This window comes from Peromyscus maniculatus, chromosome 19 (genome assembly GCF_049852395.1).
Source record: "Peromyscus maniculatus bairdii isolate BWxNUB_F1_BW_parent chromosome 19, HU_Pman_BW_mat_3.1, whole genome shotgun sequence".
NCBI lineage: Eukaryota > Metazoa > Chordata > Mammalia > Rodentia > Cricetidae > Peromyscus > Peromyscus maniculatus.
In genome coordinates this window covers 21563016-21584259 of record NC_134870.1, presented here as the reverse complement: position 1 = coordinate 21584259, position 21244 = coordinate 21563016, and the positions used below count along the sequence as shown (strand labels likewise).

Below are 21244 nucleotides of genomic sequence, written 5' to 3'. Positions count from 1 at the left end.
ACAGTTACTCTCTGACCCCAGCCCCTACTCTGGGGCCCACGCGTACACTTGCACGAGTGTCTTGTGGTGGTTAGAGGACAACTTGTGGGGGTTCTCTCCCACCCTATGCAGATCCTGGGGGTTAAACTCAGGTCATGAAACTTGGCACAGGTACCCTTAACCACTGAGCCATCTCACCTGCCCAAGGTTTTTTTTGAGACAAGGTTTCGCTCTCTGTAGCTTTGCACCTTTCCTGGAACTCACTCTGTAGCCCAGGCTGGCCTCGAACTCACAGAGATCCGCCTGGCTCTGCCTCCAAGTGCTCTTCTTCCCGAGTGCTGGGATTAAAGGCGTGTGCCACCACCGCCCGGCCTGGTTTTGGCTTTTAAAGGTAGGTTCTTACACATCCCAGGCTGGCCTCCAACTTGCTATGTAGTGGAAGATGACCTTGAACTTTGATTCCCCATGCCCCTCTTCAGTGTTGGGAATGTTGGCATGGATCATCAAGCTCTGTTTATGCTGCTGTGGGCCAAACCCAGAGCCTTCTGCATGCTAGGTAAATGCTCTACCAACTGAGCCACATCCTCAGCCCTAAACTTACTTTTTGGACCGGGTCATGCAAAGTAACCCAGGTAGGCTTGGAAGTTGCTGTGTAAGCCAGGCTAATCTTGAATTTGTGACCCTCCTCCCTCAGTTTCCTGAGTGCTAGAGTTCTATCATATATAATATAACCCCACACCTGGCTCAGTCTGCACAGGCTTTCGGGGGGCGGGAGGAGAAGTTACACAAACGCACAGCTAAACATTCTTTAAGGGCTGGAGAGATGGCTTAGCAGTCAAGAGTGCTTCCTGCTTTATCAGACTCATGGTGGGCAGCTTCCAAATGCTGGCAACTCCAGCTCGAAGGCTCTGACACACCCCTGACTTCTTGGAATTGCACACAGGCTTATATATAAATAAAACAAACTTTACCAAAAAGACTTAATTTTTCTGGATTAGCCGAAAAAAAATCAGTATTTACAAATCAGGCTGTCAAGTTAAACATACCAAGACTAAAATAAAAAAATACAAAGGAGACAAAGCAAATCCCTGTATAATACAACGGTATTTGTAGAAATTATGATACCATTTTAAGGCATAGCAAAATTTACTAGCATGATTATTTTCAGGGTAGAATAAAACCATTCAAATATTACAAGTATGTAACCACCCTTTCACAGATCATAAAAATGGTGATTAAAGTGCTTAATGTTTTACATGTTAGTCTCATCTGAATCTAGAAATTAGCTGGAATCATTTCTCTCTTACTGAAATACTCTGATCAACTTCCTTCTCATCTCTGACAAAAATGACAGTCTTCTTCAAAACGGTGCTCATACCTGGGTACTGTCGGATAGTGGACACAGAACTGGTGATGGGGGTGTAGGTGTGAGCAGCCAGAGGGTATGCAGAGGGCGGGTAAGTCGGCAAAAAGTACTGGAACTGAACAGGAACCGAAGGCCTAGAAATACAGCACAGATTAAACAAAACAAAAGTTATTTTCCTCCATTCAAAGGATCCTATCTCCCAGACTCTCTTGACACTTCACACCACCATACAGCATCTTCCAAACTGTCCCAACCTTACATCAAAGGACACAACCAGGAAACCGTCAACAAGCAAATGACTACTGTTAGTACCCATGTCAATGTGAAGAAAAAGTATGTAATGGATGACTTTTTAAAAAAATGTAGTGATATTTTCTGAGAAAGATAACTACCAAAACAAATGACAAAACCCCAGGAGATGGGGAGATGGGAAGTTTGACATGACCCTGGGTAACGCAGCAAGATCCCATCTCTAACCAATCAATCAACTAACTTACTCAGTATCCAAAAGCCTTTCCTGATTAATCCCACTTGAAATACAGTATATTAGAAATTTAATCAAACATGCATAAAACAAATAAACCTAATTTATAGATACTAATTCAGAGACAAGAAATATGAAATGATGTTTACTTTGTCTTTGGAACTTAATATTGTCTTGATACCAAAAATGGACAGGAAAAGTGTGAGAAAAGATGACAAACAAGGGCTGGAGAGATGGCTCAGAGGTTAAGAGCACTGGCTGTTCTTCCAGAGGTCCTGAGTTCAATTCCCAGCAACCACGTGGTGGCTCACAACCATCTGTAATGAGGTCTAGTGCCCTCTTCTGGCCTGAAGGGACACATGCAAGCAGAACACTGTATACATAAATAAATAAATAAATCTTAAAAAAAAAAGATGACAAACAAACCTTACTCTCTAAAATTAGACAAAAAAAAAAAAAATCTACATAAAACCAAAGTAAGTACAGTGTCAAGTCCACCACAATCAAAGTTACCATAGAAAGAAAAGAATGACTCAGGGACAATTTTTACTCACTTTTTATATCTTTAAAAACCCAAGGAAAGCAACCATTCGAAGTGATTTAAAACATGTTTTAAAACATGTAAAAACCAAACCAAACCAAACCCTACTGGCACACCCTTCCTAAATAAAGGCTTAAAATAGGAATAGAAATTTTGTTCATCACATTGAAGATAGTACAGAATGAAATCTATCAGAAAAATCCCATTTAAGGCAGAAATAAGACAGAGCGCTCACCATCTCTACCAACACTGTATCTGAATTTTATCATTATTTACTTCATGTGTGTGGTTATTTTGTCTGCATGTATACATGTGCACCATGTGCGCACAGTTCCCCGGAACTGGAGTTACAGACGGTTGTGAGCTGCCATGAGTGCTGGGAGCTGAACCCAGATCCTCTAAAAGAGCAGCAGACAATAACTGCTGAGCCATCCACTAACATTATACTGAAAGCTCTGGCTATCCCCGAAAGCAAACAGGTATCTATTGCCTATATACAACAAGCAAACAAGCAATTATGGATGGAATATAAATGTTCACATCGGAAATCCAAAAGAATCCATAAACTTTCAGAGCTAATAAGAGCATTTAGCTAGGTAGATAGACATAAAAGTAATATATAGAATGGAAATGAACTGGGAATGGAAATGAACTGGGGTATCAGCATGTTTTCAAATACTTCCGTTTGTATGGCACTCACTTCTGACTGTTGCTTACTGCAAAGGCAGGAAGGAACAACAATCTACAGCAAAGCCATGCTGATGCTGAAATGTAGGCTTCCAAAGGATCCAAAGGCCCTTGGCAAACACTGCTTCCTGGCTCAATGGATATACAATGTGGTAGAAGATAAAGGAAGGGCTAGCACACCAGCGAGATGTGAAACCCATAGATATGTTCTTAAGAGGAGGCCATTTGAACTCCAAACAAAGGACAGTAATGAACACAACCAAATCCCTATCCTGCTAATTAGTAAATCTAAATTCACAGGCTCAGGCTGACTAAAACTCAAACAAACAGAACTCAAGTAAATAATTGTTGTACAGAGGAAAGCTTCTTCACTTCAGAAGCCAACTGCAAAGTACAGAGGAGCAACAGAAAAGTTATTACTTTGCAAATGTAAGTAATTCAGCCACGAATTATCAAAAATACTACAATGAGGGACTGGAGAGATGGCTCAGAGGTTCAGAGCACTGGCTGCTTTTCCAAAGGTCCTGAGTTCAATTCCCAGCAACCACATGGTGGCCACAACCATCTGTAATGAGATCTGGTGCCCTCTTCTGGCATACAGGGACACATGCAGGCAGAACACTGTATACATAATGAATAAATAAATAAATAAATAAATAAATCCTTAAAAAATACTACAATGAATGAAAATTATTCATAGTTTCAAAGTATTACTTTCACTATGTATCCCTGGCTGTCCTGGAACTCACTCTGTAGATCAGGATGGCCTCAAACTCACCGAGATCCTCCTTCCTTGCCTCCCAAATTCTCCCACCATGCCAGCCTCGGTATTTCATACAGGCTTTAAAGCATCTTTGCCTGAGTTCACTGTTTTCCTGCAGTGTACTGACTTTACATACCACCGAATTCCGAATAAAGTTCCTTGCTATTAAAACAAAACAACAAAGTACTTCCTCATATCATTCACAAAAGAAAAAAGTTTCTTTACAGAATTTGAGTGATGAACAACGGCACCTTCATTAACTAATTAATGTTAACCTAACCAACCACAGGACTGATAGCCAGCATGTACTCTCTGATGGTGGATCACACAACTCCAAAAATGTATAACCTCACTCTAATTGTGAAGAAACAATACAACAAAACCAAACTGCTATTCGTTCTCCAAAATAACTGGCTATCAGTGCCCCGAAACCTAGAAAGGAGGATGGAAAGCCATACTATGGTTTCAGTTATCCATAACTGTTTACAAGAATGCATTGTTTTTAGGATGAACAAATTTAAGTACTTATGGGTAAAGGTTATGATCCTGTAATGCACACTCTTAAAAAATGGTTAAAAAACAAAACAAAATAAAAACAACACAACACAACCAAACCCAGAAACAAAACAGAACTCAACAAAACAAAGAAATGGATATTAGGAGAACATTCACCACAAGGATAAAAGCTTAATAAAAATAGGACATTTTCATAACACTAAAAAAGAAATTGTTCTCAGAGGGGAAAATCTGAAAAAGCAAATAGTGACATGAGAGAGGAGAGGAACTGAGACACTGCCTCCTACCTGTTGTCATTTCGGGTTTCCATGGCCACAGGATTGGGAGAGGCCCGATGGCCCGAGATGGGAATCAGGCTGCTCCTCTCTGAGGGGTAGTCAGGCTGGATCCGAGGGGAAGTGTGTGTGATCTGCTGGGGCACCACCTTAGCTGCAGACAGTAAAACATCAATTCTATCACTACTCACCGGCAAGCCAAACACGGCTAGCAGTGCCCTTAAAATGCCAACCGTTTATTATTATCATTGTATGTACAAGGGAGGGGAGAGGGAGGAAGGGGGAGAGAGCTCACACATCATTTGTATGTGTGGGCGTGTGTACCATGGCACCCATGTGGAGGTCAGAGGACAATTTTGTGAAGTTGGTTCTTTCTTTCCATCTTTACATAGGTTCCAGGGATAAAATTCCAGTCATCAGGTTTGTGTGGCAAGTGCCTTTACAGTTGAGTCATCTTGCCAACCTCAAATGCCAACAGTTTTAAGCCAAGAGTTGGCAGCGGCACACTGTATAACTTGGCACTAGGGAGGCAGAGGCCAGAGGATTTTGAGTTCAAAGCCGGTGAGGTTTACAAAGACCCTATCTCAAAAAACAAAACAAAACTCTTAAACCCAAACAACAAAATAAAAAGAAAGAGCAAGTGAATAATTTCAATGCACTCACTGTTATTTGTCAATGGGGAGTTAAAACAAAAATCTAGTGAGCAGGCCTTTTTCTTTCAGCCTGGCCTTTTGTGGATCCCATTACTAACCTAATAAGGCAAACATCAGAGGTTCAGGAGATTCACTGATGTGCAAGCAAGAGGATCTCTAGAGCTGGCATTAAAAAAATGAGCACGATGGTGTGAGCTTGGAGATGGAAACAGACCTCAGGAGGTAAGAAATGGGAGGATGCCTGGACTCACTGGCCAGCCAGCCCAGCCCACTGGGCAAGCTCCAGGCCAGTAAGAGACCTGTCTCAAAATATAAGTGGATGGCTCCTGTGAAACAACCAATGTTGATTTCTGGTCCCCACAACCTCTTGGGTGTACACATGTATGTACATACGTATGTACAAACACAAACACACACACATATACACACGGGGGTGGGGGGGGGAACCTAGAGAGGGAAAGAGAGAGACAGAAACAGAGACAGAGAGATAAAATTTAAATGAAAATTTCCCATCTGGGCTGACAATGCTCTCTCCAAATAACCACAGACTATCTAGCAGAAACCCCAACATCAGGCATGAGAAGCCCACCCTTGAGTTGTTGGTCAGGGTTGTCTAAGAGACTCCTGAAGTATAAGCTATTGCTGTAGCCACCATGTACTTGAGACACAGGGCCCAGAGGACCCAAGCTGGGTCTGAACTGAAAGCTTCCTCCATGAGGGATCGCTTTCATGGTCTCCATGCAAATTTCCATGAGAAATGCAAAGACTAGGCCTACCCAGATATGACAGCTATGAACCTCAACTAGGACTAGCATGGCCCGACAGCCCTAAGGGTGCAATAATGGCGCACACACCTTACTGTCAGTGGATTTAAAGTCCATTCAACTGGAGGGAAATCATACCTAGTACTATAAATCTAGCCTATTATCTGGGTTAGCGAAGTCATGGATCTCGGAGGAAAACCTACAACCACCACTTAACTAAACCAGTGGTAATCCCCAACTAAATATTTTTTTTTTTTTTTTTTGGTTTTTCGAGACAGGGTTTCTCTGTGTAGCTTTGCGCCTTTCCTGGGACTCACTTGGTAGCCCAGGCTGGCCTCGAACTCACAGAGATCCGCCTGGCTGTGCCTCCCGAGTGCTGGGATTAAAGGCGTGCGCCACCACCGCCCGGCTCCAACTAAATATTTACCCTGATATCCAGGTAAGTATAGTTTTCACCCCTCATCAAAGAAACTTCTCTTTACAACAGACCATCACAGAAAACCACAATCCAGAGCCAATCCAAACACAGAGAACAAGAGACGGCGTGGAGCTCAGTCCGAACAGAACACTGGACAACACCACGCCTGCACTGAGGCTCATGGACCATTGCGGAAAAGGCGGCAGAAGGACTGTGAGAGCCAGAGGAGCTGTGAGCTCGCTGTACGATTCTATCTCCTAAAACTGAGGCCACACCCATGAAGTCTTATCAACTTGACTAAGCAATGACCACACCAGTGGACATGCTCACGTGGAGGAGAAAACTGGTGTGGCAGCAACCCTAGACCGAAAAACTACTGGAAACTGGCCAACACTGAGAGAGGAGAAATGGCCTTCCCCAGGGAAGAGCTCCTGCCCACCACTGTTATCAGTAACCATGTGGTCAGTCGGGCCTGAGACTGTGGACACACAGGTAACATTGTATGGATAGAGCAGACTGTCTGTGTGCACACACACACACACACACATATACACACACACGCACGCGCGCGCGCGCGCGCGCGCACACACACACACTTAACAATTATTTAAAAAAAAAAAAAAAGAGGCCATGAATTTCAAAGAGAGTAAGCAGGGGTGCATGGGAGGGGCTGGAAGGAGAAAAGGGAAGGAGAAAATGATGTAATTTTAATTTCAAAACAAAAAAATTATTAAAAGACAATAGATGGGGGCTGGAGAGATGGCTCAGCTCTCCCAGAGGACCTGGGTTTGATTCCCAGCACCCAGAAGGCAGCTCACAACTGTCTGTAACTCCAGTCCCTGGGACTCTGATGACAATGCACATAAAATAAAGTTAAATAAATAATATACTATTAAAAAAAGACAATAGATGCAGAAGCAAACTAAACTGGTTATGATACTATAGAAAAGAAAAACTAATCTGTCATCAGTGATTTCAGTAACGCCAATTAGAATAAAAAAATAATAAAAATAAAAATCTACTTCTGGAGGGGAGATGGCTCAGATGGTAAAGGACTTGCTGTGATGCGCGGGGACTGAGTTTAACTCTCCAGGAACCGGGTAAAAAGGTGAGAGGAGCACTGTGTGCCTGTAGTTCCAGCCCCGGAAAGACAAGGGACAGGCAAATTCCGGGGCTCACTGGCCAGTTAGCCGAGCCAAGTTAGAGAGCTCCAGGTTCTGTGGTAGACACTGTCTCAAAAAAATGAGGTGGTACGCACGAATATTGAACACACACACACACACACACACCCTAAGAAAACAAATAAAAGTCAAATTCAGAGCTGCTCTGAAAATCAACAATATGAAAACACTCCTGCCACCTTTGACATGAAGGCCTGGTCACATGGGCTGAAAACTCCTCATAGACTTTTGTGTGAAAACAAACAACACTTACCCACTGGGATGTTTGAGGTGGTCACAGCAGTGGCATGGGATGAATGGGAGGGCATTGTCATGGTAACAATTGTACTCGTGGGAGCTTGTGTGTGCGACACAGATCCTGCAAAGAGGGTAGAAAGGAGGAAATCTCTAACAACAGTCTCTGTACACAGCACAGACTCTTCAAACGCTGGGAAAGCTCTCGGGGAAGCTGCGAGTTTTCCCTGAAGGTGAAAAGTGAGAAGTGAACTCACCACTCCTCTTCCTTTCTGTCTGGCTCAGAGGGCAACGTCACTGACTTACCGGCTGTGGTTGCTGAAGGAAGGGTGTTGGTTGCCAAAATAGGTGCTACTGTAGCTGCAGCCACTGGGGTGCCAGTACTAAAGATGGTTTTCTGTGGGGGGACCCGGAACACAGTTACACACAAGAACAACTCCCCACTCTCCTGTCTAAGAATGACTGATTTCACATGCCAGGCTTTTGAACAAGTCGGCACGAGTCTAGTCTGTCCCAAAGAATGCCCCGGTGGCTCTTCACCCTTTTTACCTGGGCCATTGTATGGAGCTGCTGTTTCGGTGTCCCTAACGCAGGGTGAGAAGGTAGTGTGATTCTCGTCGTCACATCGCGAGACTGTGCAGGACGCTGGATACTAATGGCTGCCGATGGCGGATGCTGGATAGATAAAGTGGGCCGACTGTGGGGAGAGAAGGTAGCACGTGACTTACAAGTTCTCCAGACACAAGGAAGGTAGTCAAGGTATCCTGTCCTTATGATCATATAAATTTTACTTTTTCCATAGTTCTGTGGAATTGACAGTTAAAACAATGTCCAGTCTTCAATTCTACCAATGAAATAAATGGCCCTGGGGGGGAGGGTTCTCTCTTGTGGTTGCCATCTTGCTTCAAAAAGTAGTAATACATACCAAACAATTTATAAATTAGTTCTTAGTCCATGATGCAGTTTACACATTTGACCAATTTTCACACATGTATTTATTTGCATATGTAGGCACACACATGCTACAGACCATGTGTGGAGGTCAGAAGACACCATGAAGTCGTTTTTTCCCTTCTGTTAGGTGGGTTCTGGGACTGAGCTAAAGTTATCAGGCTTAAAGGAGAGCAACTTCTCCTGAGCCACCTTTCTAGCCCACTATCTCCCCCCTCCCCCAGTGTTGAAAGGAACCGAACCGAGGGGCTCTTGAATATGCTGGGAAGGCTCTACCAATACCTAGGTCTGAGGTCCTTGCTCTTTTGAGACAGGGTTTACTTTGTAACCCAGACTGGCCTTGAACTTGAGATCTTTGCCTTCTAAGTTCCAGGACTTTGGATGTACTCTATACTACTTAGTGATATTTGAGTGAATAGGGTTATAACAATCACACTTCACTGTGAAAAAATTCAAAGATAGACAGTGAAGTTTTCATATTATGAATGTTTGACAAGTATTCATTCATTCATTCATTCATTCATTCATTCATTCATTCATTCATTCATTCATTTATTATGTATACAGTGTTCTGCCTGCATGTGTCCTTGCAAGCCAGAAGAGGGCACCAGATCTCATTGCAGGTGGTTATGAGCCAACATGTAGTTGCTGGGAATTGAACTCAGGACCTCTGGAAGAGCAGCCAGTGCTCTTAACCACTGAGCCATCTCTCCAGCCCAAGTTTTTTTTTTTTTTAAATTAATTAATTAATTTATTTTATGTGTATAAGTACTCTATCTGCATGTACAACTTTATTCCAGAAGAGGGCATCAGATCCCCGTACAGATGGCTGTGAGCCACCATGTGGGTGCTGGGAATTGAACTCAGGATCTCTGGAAGAACAGACAGTGCTTTTAACTACTGAGCCATCTCCCCAGCCCGACTGACAAGTTTCTTAAGGGAACATTTCAGATAACCATGCCTGGTCTGTGCAGAGACTTGAAGTACTGACCTTTCCCCTAGTTATATAATATCTGTATAGGTGGAAAAATCTTACTAAAATACAAACTTAGTTACAACTGACTAACAAATGAAAGAGATACAGACAGACTGTATGCCAGATTCACTGGTAGCAAGCAACTAAAACTGCAACAAAGCAGAAGACTAAGGCTGACTTCTCCAAGAAAAGGGGATATATGGAAGCCCAGTGGGGTGGGGCATATAATTTTTGAGGCACAAGATTCATAAGGATCATTTGTGCTCAGGAGTTCCAGACCAGTCTGAGAAGCATATTAAGACCCCCTTGACAAACAAAGGAACAAACAAGCACATCAGGAGACTACATAGCTATTGGAAAAGAAAACATTAGACCAATACCTCATAGTCTAACACGATAAATGCTAAAAGAATCGAAGACTTTTGGCATCTAAAAATACACATGAAGAAAAGATGGGAGAATTCTTTTATGAGGAGTTGCAGTGGAGGGACCCACATGGTCGAAGTGGAGAACCAACTCCTTCAAGCTGTCCTCTGGTCTCTATACATGCACGGTGGCACACATGCCCACATATGCACACAGATAATAGATAATTATAAAAAATACCTATTCTCCCTCTCTCACTGATATCATTCTGAGATGATGTCTCACTATGCAGCCCATGTGAGACTCAAATTCCTAGGCTCCTACCTCAGCTTCCCAAGTGCTGAGATCCCAGATGCATACCACCAGCTTCAGCACACTTTGCTTCTAAACAAGTGAAGCAGGGTATGATAGCAGGCATCTGCAACTCTGGCACTTAGAAGGTAGAGGCATGAAGGTCAGGATTTCAAGCCATTTTAGGAATGTGGTCATTTGAGTTAAACACACAAACAAAACAAAAGACATGACTAAGGTTAGGAATATTTACAACCCCAGTAACTTAGGAGCCAAGAGCAGGAGGACAGTGTTTGAAGTTAGCCTTGCACTGTCCTGAAACAAAATGTAACAAAGTTGAAAGTGATGACTCATGGTTATAATCCTGGCACTTGGGAGGCTGAGAGAAGAGGAACACAGCATCCCAGGCCAGCTGCAGCTACAGAGTGGGGGATTCTATCTCAAGCAACAGAAATATTATTGTTCATTTTTAAAAACATGAGGGAGTGTAAACTAGTTTAAGGCAGGTCATTAGAGGTTAGCTATGGAAAATTCTAATTACCCAGTTCCCTGATCAATTTTTGCAATTTATGTTACAGATGGTTTTACACATATGAAAAACAACACAGTTTAAAATGTGCATACATAGGTGGGTGGCGGTGGTGCATGTCTTTAACCTCAGCACTCGGGAGGCAAAGCCAGGTGGATCTCTGTGAGTTCGAGGCCAGCCTGGTCTACAGAGCGAGATCCCGGACAGGCACCAAAACTACATGGAGAAACCCTGTCTTAAAAAAAAAATGTGCGTATACAGTCAGACGGTGGTGGTGCATGCTTTTATCTTAGCACTTGGGAGGGAGAGGCAGGCGGATCTCTCTGAGTTTAAGGCCAGCCTGGTCTACCAAGTGAGTTTCAGTATAATCAGGGCTACACTGAGAAACCCTGTCTCGAAAAACCAAAAATAAAGTAAAATAAAATATGCATACACATCTACTATGACATTAGGTATGATAGTATGGGACTAGACACACTTTGAATCATTTATAAAGGATTGCTATGGTTCTACTAAATATGACAGAATTTTATTTTTTGGAACAGAAAGCTTTCAATGTGTTATATAAAAAAATCACAAAGCACAGCAGGATAAAGAATTAAACATTCTTTAGGGGTAAAGAGGATAAAATAAGAACCTGAATTTGAATGTGTCTGCATACACAAACGCTGGAACGGTATTTTAAAAGCTGTGACAGGTTGCCTTAGGAAGACAGTGTCTTTGGGGACTCAGCTTAGTTGAAGTGCTTGCCTAGCATGTCCAAAGCCCTGGGTTCAATAACAAGCACTGTAAAAACCAGGCATGGTGGTGCATGTCTGTAGTGCCAACACTTGGAAGGTAGAGACAGGAGAATCTCAAGTCCAAGGTCATCCTTGGCTATATGTGTAGGCCAACTTTGGCTGTGAGTCCCCATCTTCAAAAAAACAAAACAAACCCCCAAAAGGTGGGGCTAGAAAGATGGCTCAGTGGTTAAGAGCACTTGCTGCTCTTGCAGAGGACTCTGGTTTGGTTTCTAGCACCTACATGGCAGCTCATAACGGTCTCTACTTGCAGTTCCAGGGGATCCAACACCCTTTCCTAGTCTCCACCTTGTGGAGCACATATTTATGAATACATGCAGGCAAAACACTCATACACATGCTTACAGACTTACAGCTTTGACTTACTACTCGGAAGCTTTGGTATATCATATGATGAAGAGCTCATGTTAACGGTTTAAGGAAGCAACATTTTCAGTGTAAGGAAAATAAATATAAATATGAAATCTAAGAAAGCAAGCCAGGAAATGGCCCAGTTGATAAAGTGTTTGTCTTCCAAGCATGAGGACTTGCGTTCAGGTCCCCAGGGCCCACGTGGCGCTTGGAGGCAGAGACAGGTAGATCCCTGAAAGCACAAAAGGCCAGCTAGCCTGGCCTACATAAAGTTATAGGCTAATGAGAGAGCCTATTTCATGAAACTGAGAAGCTTTTTTTTGTTGTTTTTTTTAAATTTTTTTTGTTTTGTTTTTGAGACAGGGTTTCTCTGTGTAGCTTTGCACCTTTCTTGGAACTCACTCTGTAGACCAGGCTGGCCTCGAACTCACAGAGATCCACCTGCCTCTGCCTCCCGAGTGCTGGGATTAAAGGCGTGTGCCACTACCGCCTGGCGAGAGAGCCTATTTCAAACAAAAGATGTGTGGTGCCTGAGGACTGACAGACAGCCAAGGCCATCTTCTATTGTCTTCTACTCTTATAGGTGGGCACCTACACTCATAGGCACACACATATTTTTTTTCCACCTAAGAAAGGAAAAATTTGTAATATTATTCACTTGAAAATCTTAGTTCACAGAAAAAGCCTCAAAGGAATGCTACCCTAGAAGCAATGAGCCCCCTTAGAATCTAGACCTTAGACCCTAAATACTATTTTCACTAGACCACAGCATGTTTGGAGAAATCGCTATTTTCAAAACCACAGAACAGGGAAAGTGAGTGAGCTTGTGATATCACATATCAAAAAGAAGCCCTCAAAGACTAATGGTCATCCAAAGAAGAGTGGGAAAAACAAGACAGAAAAACAAGGCAGCTCAGAGGAGATTCACTAGTCAACTTCTGGGACAATCAGGGGAAAAAGGATGTGTTGGGTATTTTAAGACAGTCAATAAATATAACATTTAAGTCCTTGGTGAAAACTCCTCTACCAAAAGCATTCAGAGTCATCAAGTGAGGCCATCAAGTAGAAACTGCTGTAGAACTTGACAAGTTGTCTAATATTTTATTATTAAATAATAAGGTGGTCAACTTCCTCCCACCAAGTGGCATAGGAAAGTAAAATTTCCTTTGTTTGTTTTGAGACTGTGTCTAACTATGCAGCTCAGCGGGCTTCCAACATGTTATATAACCTACGCTAGCTTTGAAGTTACTATCCCCCTGCCTCAGCCTCCTGACTGCTTTGCGCTGGTGAAATCAGGTGGCAGTGAAGCAGCATCTGGACTAGTTCAAGGGTTGGGAGCAAAGGGTCTCAGGCTCGCCCAGGAATCGTACCACAGGTCAGTGGAGCACCACAGGGAACATGTGACGCCCCAGGGAAGAGAGATGCTTTCTCATTGAGTGGTCCGTCTTCAACGGGAAAGCTGAAGCAGTGGCCAAGAAAACTAACACAGGACACTGGGTCTTTTAGAAGTTTACTCTTAGCTCAGTGTACTGCCTTGGCTATGAGAAGAACAAACCACAAATGGTTCACTTAGAATAAACAAAATTAAATCAAACAAAGCGAGACATGGGGGCTCACACCAGGACCACGGCTCTTCCAGAGGATTATTAATAGGCATGTCAGGTGGATCACACCTGCTGTAACTCCATCTCCAGTGGTATTGATACCTCTGTAGGCACCCCCACTCATATGCACACACCTACACAGAATCACATATTTAACAATAGTAAAACTAAATCTAAAGTAACTCAAATTCACTAACAAAGAGCCTCTACAATCATTCCTCATTAACCAGACAATGTCTAAGGCTCTGTAGTTTTTCTTAAAAACAGGTTCCTATGTCACCCAGGCTAGTCTCAAACTCCTAGACTCAAGTGATTCCCTCCCTTAACTTTGAGTATCTAAGACAACAGGAGTACACCACAGCACCTGGCTCCTGTCAATCTCTCCATTCTATTAGCATCCCTTTTCAAACACCCAACCATCCCACTGTACCTATGCAATTTGTAATTTGTCTGCAGCAAGAGATACACCTTGTATCTTCAACCCTTTTTGGAATTTAGATTCCCTTCAGTCTAGATGAATTCTCCCCTGAGAACACCCCTCTTCAGTCCTCTGAACACACAACACCTGCACCTTGCACTACTATGTGCTAATGCCAGGCAACAACAATGATCAAGGCCCAAAACAGCTTGTGTCATGGTCAAGAAAGTATGTTGAGATCTTCACTGTTTTACTGTACATACAGTTTTCTGCTCTTACAAAAACATACTGGTTTATTTAGGGAAAAATGAAGATTTTAAGTACTTTCTTATCACTCCTTAGTATATAATATCAAATTAGGATGTCTCTATATTGTGTTAGATTGCTTGACTTGGAAATTATAGTTTGATAACCTCAAGTCTTGGTAAATGGAATTACATATTATTAAAAAGCTTCTATACAGCACAGGAAACATTTGCCGTACTGGGAGTGGGGGGAGGCGGTTGCCAGCTATACTTTAGACATGGTGTTAATATATAGAATATATAAGGAACTACAAATAGCAAACAGCAACTAAAATAAACTTCCAATATATAAATGGGTTAATGGTTTGAACAGACAGTTCTCAAAAGAAGAAACAAATGACTACCAGGGAAATACAAATTAAAACTTGGGAGATTCTGTTTCACGCCAGTCAAAATCACTATCATCAAGAAAACAAATGGACGGCAGGGCGTTGGTGGCGCACACCTTTAATCCCAGTACTCGGGAGGCAGAGGCAGGTGGATCTCTGTGAGTTCGAGGCCAGCCTGGGCTACCAAGTGAGCTCCAGGAAAGGCGCAAAGCTATACAGAGAAACCCTATCTCGAAAAACCAAAAAAAAAAAAAAAAAAAAAAAAAAAAGGAAAAAAGAAAACAAATGGGCCAGCAAGACAGCTCAGGGTAAATGTGCTTGCTGCCAAGTCTCATGACCTGAGTGCCATTTCTGGGACCTACATGGAGCTGTCTTCTGACCTCATTATGTGCACTTTGGCATGCACACAGCTACACAAATAAGTAAATGAAATGTTTTATATATATAGAAGAGAAACAAGTAACAAATGCTGATGGAGATGTGGGGGAAGGGGAGCCTTACTGCTGATGGATGGATAAAATGGAAGAATAGAGGGTAGAGGGTTCTCAAAAACTAAAGAATACAACCACCATGAGACCCAGCTAAACCCTCCTGGGCATATTCCCAAGACCCCTATTCTACCACAGAGATACTTGTATAACCATATTTATTACTGCTCTATTCACAATTGTGAGGAATTAGAGTCAGCTTAGTTGCCCATCAACAGATAAACGGATAACAAAAAGGTAGTACACAATACACATGGAGTTTTGTTTGGTAATAAAGAATGAAATTTGCAAGACACTGAATGCATCTAGAAATCATTAAGTGAGGCAACCCAGATTCAAACGACAGGTACATTCTCAATTACAGATCCTTGCTTTTAATTTTGATATATGTGTACATGTGGGTGTGTGAGCACAAGTCTCGAAGCTAGAGTGAGAAAGAACAGCAGCACACATGTGATTGAATGTGGAAAGGAAACTATAGGGACGGAAGAGTACAAGATGTGGTGGGGAGGGGAGGACAGGGAGAAGAATGAGGAAGATCATCAAAACCAAAGCCAGAGGCCAGGGAGAGAAGTCTGTGGAAAAAGCACATGCTGTGCAAGCATAAGAATCTCCACAACTCACAAAAAATCAGATGTAGGTTGACCGTCTGTAACTCTGTGCTCCTACGGAAGAGATGGGAGACAGAGGCAGGAGAATTGCTAGAAGACCATGCACCAGCTAGTCTGGTATATGTTGAGAAAGAAGTAAGAGACCTAGTTCCAAACAAGGTAGAAAGTCAGAACAGACACTGAGGTTGTCCTCTATCTCCACATATGCTGTGGTGCAAGCTAACCCGTTCATTCACAATGTGCATGTGCCATTCACAAATGCTCATGTGCGCATATACACATGCATCACGTGTGGACACAGCTGTAAGGAAAGCTATTACCTTGTACATTAAGAAACAAATAAAGGGGCTGGCAAGATGGCTCAGCCGTTGAGAACATTGCCTGCTCTTGCAAAAGACCAAGGTTCAGTTCCCAGCAACCACATGGTGGCTCACAACTGTCCGGTTCCAGGGGACCCAATGCCCTCTTCTGACCACCATATGCACCAGGCATGCATGTGGTACACATACATACATGTAGGCAAAACATTCATACTCATGAAACAAAAAACCAAAAACAAAATGAATTATGGCTATAATTTATGGGATTAGAATAGAATTACCAACAATCCTGCAAATGGCCCCAAATATACTTGTCATTCTGGATATCTATATTATATAAAGTGGTTCTCTCAGCATTGACAATTATAAAATCAAAGTATCAACCAACTCTGTAAGATTTTGAAGATGCTCTGACAGCTGAAGAAGTACTGAGCCAAGATTTAATTCCTTATGTAAAAATAAATAAGCACATCCACTTCCTTAGTATCGAAGCTTACATTCATCATTAAAAAATGGTGAAATTATGTATATACTAAAGAAATGTTTCAAAATACATTTCACTTTTTTAAGATTTATTTTATTGCCAGGTGGTAGTGGCGCACACCTTTAATCCCAGCACTCAGGGAGGGAGAGGCAGGCAGATCTCTGAGTTCAAGGATAGCTTGGTCTAGAGTGTGTTCTAAGACTGCCAGAGAAACCCTGTCTTGAAAAACCAAAAGAGAAAAGAAAAGATTTATTTTCAGTATGTGTGCCCTTGAGGGCCAGAAGAAGGCATTAAGCTCTGAAGAGATGAAGTTACAGGTAGGTGGTTGTGAACTGCCCAACATGGGTCCTGGGAACTAAACAGGTCTTCTAAGAGTAGCAAGCATTCATTCATTTGCAACAAGTACTCTTAACTGCTGAACTACCTCTCCAGCACCTTAAAATACATTTTGTTAAGATTTATTACCAGTAAATGTTTGGTTTCTGTACTTACTTTATATACCTATATATCCAGGGTCATGTGAAAATTTCTTGGGTAGAAAACATTTAAGAAGCCCTGATCTAGAGTACACTTTAGAAAAAAGCGTTTTAATTAGGGAGTTAAATGAGGGAAGTGACCGGACGGCCCTGTACCTTAGTGCTGAGTCAGCAGCGTGTGCTGCTGTCGTAGTGATGACTGGAGACTGAGCTCTGGTGGCTGAGACCGTGGCTACCACAGCAGGAGGGATCGTACTGGAGGTGGTCACAGGTGGACGAGACTAGAGAGGAGAAAAAAAGAGTATTTCACTTAGAGCAAAAAACAAAATAAAAATAGCAAACCAAACACTGAAACTCAGTTTTGCAACTGACTCCAGATGAGTATGTCTGTACCCAGCTGGAACTAAGTCCTCATCACCATAACATCTGTTCTAGGTGTGTTATTCCAAGACAAGGGTCAGAATTACAAAAACACATTTGCAGAAACTCTGGTGCCTGCCTGTAATCCTAGCAGGCTGAGACAGGAGGATGTGAGTTTGAGCTAAGCCTGGGCTACCTAAACTATCTCAAAAAACCCCAAGAAACAAAGGGGTGGGGATAGGGGAAAGAACAGCAAAAGGCAGAGCAGGACACATGCAGCGGAGTGGAAGACTAGCAAATACAAAGTTCTGGGTTCAATTCCCAGCACTGCTAACAAGGCAGGGAAATTTCCTATTTTATACTGGGTGCGCTTGTACAAGCCACTATTCTTAGCACTGTGAAAGCAGAGGCAGGTGGATCTCTGTGAGTCTGAGGCCAGCCTGGTCTACATTGAGAATTTTAGGCCAGCCAGGAGTTCACAGTGAGACTGTTTCAATACAAACAAACACTCCTATCTTGTTTGTAGCCCATGACTTTTTAATAAAACTATAGTAAAAGTATAAACTGGGATTTAACTGTTTGGCACGGCTTTCCTATAGCTTACTATGATGCTAAGTGGACATTTAAAATGTCACACACTCAAGTGCTTTCCACAGAGGGTCCATGAGGCCACTGGCTGGAGTTGTTGGCTCTCAGGCCAAATTAGGACGCAAAGGGCTAAGGGGATGACAGGCTATGCGGGCAAAAGTCAAGGTGCTCCAAGGGGGGAACCTCAGGTGTTCCCACGCTTTCCACATTTTCATACAAACATCTGGTCCTCACCCTTATTACTCTATCTGGTGTGGTGAAGTCTGAAAAGGGAGCCCCATAATAGCATCGATCATTTGTCCGCTGTCCTGATTCTTATCACCCAAGTCCTGATTCACCCCTTTTCCTGACTTTCATAGATGCAATTAAATCACCAAATCCTGACCACCCTTTAAAAAAGTATTTTGTGCACTTTCTAATTATTTTGTGTGTGTGTGCATATATTTACACCTCATGCACGTGCTACTGCACACCTGGGTGTGGTGTGAGAGGGTAACTTATGCTCTTTCAGCATGTAGGTCCAAAGTGAACTCAGGTCGTCAGGTTGGCAGCAAATGCTTTTACTGGCTGAGCCCGCTCCCTGCCCATTTTCACCCTGACTTTCCCGGCTGCCTTATCCGTGGCTCCTACTGTGGACAGCTGCCCTCCTCACGCTAGAGCTACTGTTGCTTCTCTTGCCTCCACGAGTGAGCTCTGTGACTTGGGTGTCCGCCTTACCGTCCATGTATTGAGATCACAGACATGGCCTACCACATCTGCTTTTGGTTTTCTCCTTTAAGACGGGGTCTCTCTATGTGGGTCTGGCTAGCCTGGATCTCACAGATCTGTCTGCCTTTGTTTCCCAAGAGCTGAAATTAAAGGTATGCACCACTACACAAGGTCACACCTGCTTTTTAAAGACCATCTAATTCACAAATATTACTTTTTTTGACTGCTGAAAGAATTTCCACCTTCTCTATGTAACTAAGCTAGATGCATCTCAAGATTACTTGATCACATTTTACAGTATCTACTATCTACAAAATCAAGTTCATACTCTGCATCTTCGAGTCCTTAATTCAGAAACACCACTAAATCTTCTCTTTCTCTTTTTCTTACATTTCCTTTGAGATTTTTTCTTTCTTTCTTTCTTTTTTTTTTTTTTTTTTGACAGGGTTTCTCTGTGTAACAGCTGCCTGTCCTGGGTCTCGCTCTGTAGACCAGGCTGGCCTCGAACTCACAGAGATCCGCCTGTCTCTGCCTCCTGAGAGCTGGGATTAAAGGCATGAGCCAACACCGCCGGCTCCTTTGAGATTTGAAAACAACTTGTATCTTATGTGTATGGGTGTCTTGCCTACATGAATGTCTGTGCACTACATGCACACAGGGCATGCAGAGGTCAGAAGAGGGCATTGGATCCCCTGGAACTGGAGTCACAGATGGGTGTTAGCCACCATGTGGATGCTGGGAATGGACGGGGGTCCTCTGGGAGAGCAGCTCGTGCTCCTAACTGCTGAGCTGTCTTTTCTGCACCTCATCTCTTTCTGATACAGAGTAATCCTATTAGTACCGACACTGCAGAATTCCTTGAATAAAAGTGGGAATTAAAGAAGTTCAAGTGTAGCTTAGCTACTAGTGCGCTTGCCTGGCATGTAAGAGGCCTTGGGTTTGATTCTCAATATGAAAAGCGGGGAGGGGGTGTACGACCAGAGATGCATTTAGTAGTTGAACTGGCCGAAAAGGCAAGTATTTATTTATATGCTTAAAAGGAACATACGAATTTTAGGTGTTCACAGAGCTCTTTCCAAACGACAGTCCTCCTCCATTTGAGCTAGCCCTCAGTAAACACTATCTGCAGCCGCCACTGTCGTCTTTGCTCCCTGCACGTCTCTCTTCCCTTTTCTAGCACCAGCTGTCTCGCTTCTACTTCCAACCAATTCTTATCATCCCTGCCCTATGCTTGTACTGCTCAAGGGCATCCTCCAAACTCTTCCAGCCTCGAGAACTCAACTGAGAGCAGTAACTCAGCTATGAGGCTATGGACTCCCTCAGCGTCTGGCAGAGTGCTCAGCTATGGTAAGGCACTGTGGCCATGCTGGTCAAGTACCCCTGACCCTAACATGCCTGGATTGGCTGGTGTATGAGGTGCTGTACCGCTGGCTGGGCCGTAGCAGTATTTGGCAACTGTGAAGTTGGCCTCAAGACTGTGGTTACTTTAGAGCTGGACATCACAGCAGCAGCAGCTGCACCTGAAAAGAAAAAAAAATTATCAGTACAGCCTACAGACATTACTTAATAAAGCCAATTATATTCTACAGGAAGGCATAATTGCTAAAACCTGGACAGCATATGGATTTTCAGCTCCAGTATACTATGTACACTTCTTCCTCTTCCTCTTCTTTTTTTTTTTTTTCCAAGACAAGGTTTCTCTGTGTAGCTTTGGAGCCTGTCCTGGAACTCCCTCTGTAGATCAGGCTGGCCTGGAACTCACAGAGATCTGCCTGCCTCTGCCATCCCAATGCTGGGGTTAAAGGCATGTGCCACCACTGCCTGGTCTATGTACACTTCTTATTTGATCACAAGGAAAATATATATTCAAAAGTTGAGCTTTTTTAAAAAAGAATTGTTTAAAAAAAAAAGAAGAAAAACTGTTTATTTGTATTTAAATTGCAATTAGGAAGGACATAATTAACAATCTCGTTTGGTGCCGTACCGTATGGTGGCACTGTCTAGATTTTTATTAATCTTCAACACTTTAGTCACTAGTAATACATACATCACCTCCTCAGGCTGCCTTTGTTCCCTTAGTGCAGGCATCAACACTGTCAAAAGGCATTTCCATTAAGGTAGCTTTGATACCACAGACCTCAGAGTCAGAGAATGACATGCTGTAAATTGCTGGGTTATGCTAGGACCGAGGAAACCTGGTTTTGTTAGCTTGGTTTTCCTCAACAATCTCCAACTGTTTTATTTTCTAATAGAAGGTTAAAATACCTTAAATTTATTACAACCTACTATAACGTACTTGAAGGAATAAATTAAGCTTGTTGCAACGAATATTAAAAAATTTAATATTTTCAGTAAACTTAAAAAAACATTAGAAGCCAGGTGTGAGTTCAAACCTGCAATCACAGTAATTGGAGGGTAGAGGTAGGGC

General features: G+C 42.7%; 1 protein-coding gene across 16 annotated transcripts in view; it reads right to left on the bottom strand.

Annotated features, from left to right (window-relative positions):
* The window catches only part of Sap130 (Sin3A associated protein 130), a 97392-nt gene that overhangs the window by 35524 nt on the left and 40624 nt on the right, over positions 1-21244 (bottom strand). For all 16 annotated transcript variants that reach the window (XM_042263972.2, XM_042263974.2, XM_042263973.2 and 13 more), the window contains exons 6-12: positions 20212-20336; positions 17317-17441; positions 8411-8558; positions 8168-8258; positions 7881-7985; positions 4624-4765; positions 1358-1479 (exon numbers count right to left, since the gene is read on the bottom strand). In XM_042263972.2, the coding sequence (XP_042119906.1) occupies positions 1358-1479; positions 4624-4765; positions 7881-7985; positions 8168-8258; positions 8411-8558; positions 17317-17441; positions 20212-20336 (858 nt within the window). The remainder of the gene's footprint in view (positions 1-1357; positions 1480-4623; positions 4766-7880; positions 7986-8167; positions 8259-8410; positions 8559-17316; positions 17442-20211; positions 20337-21244) is intronic.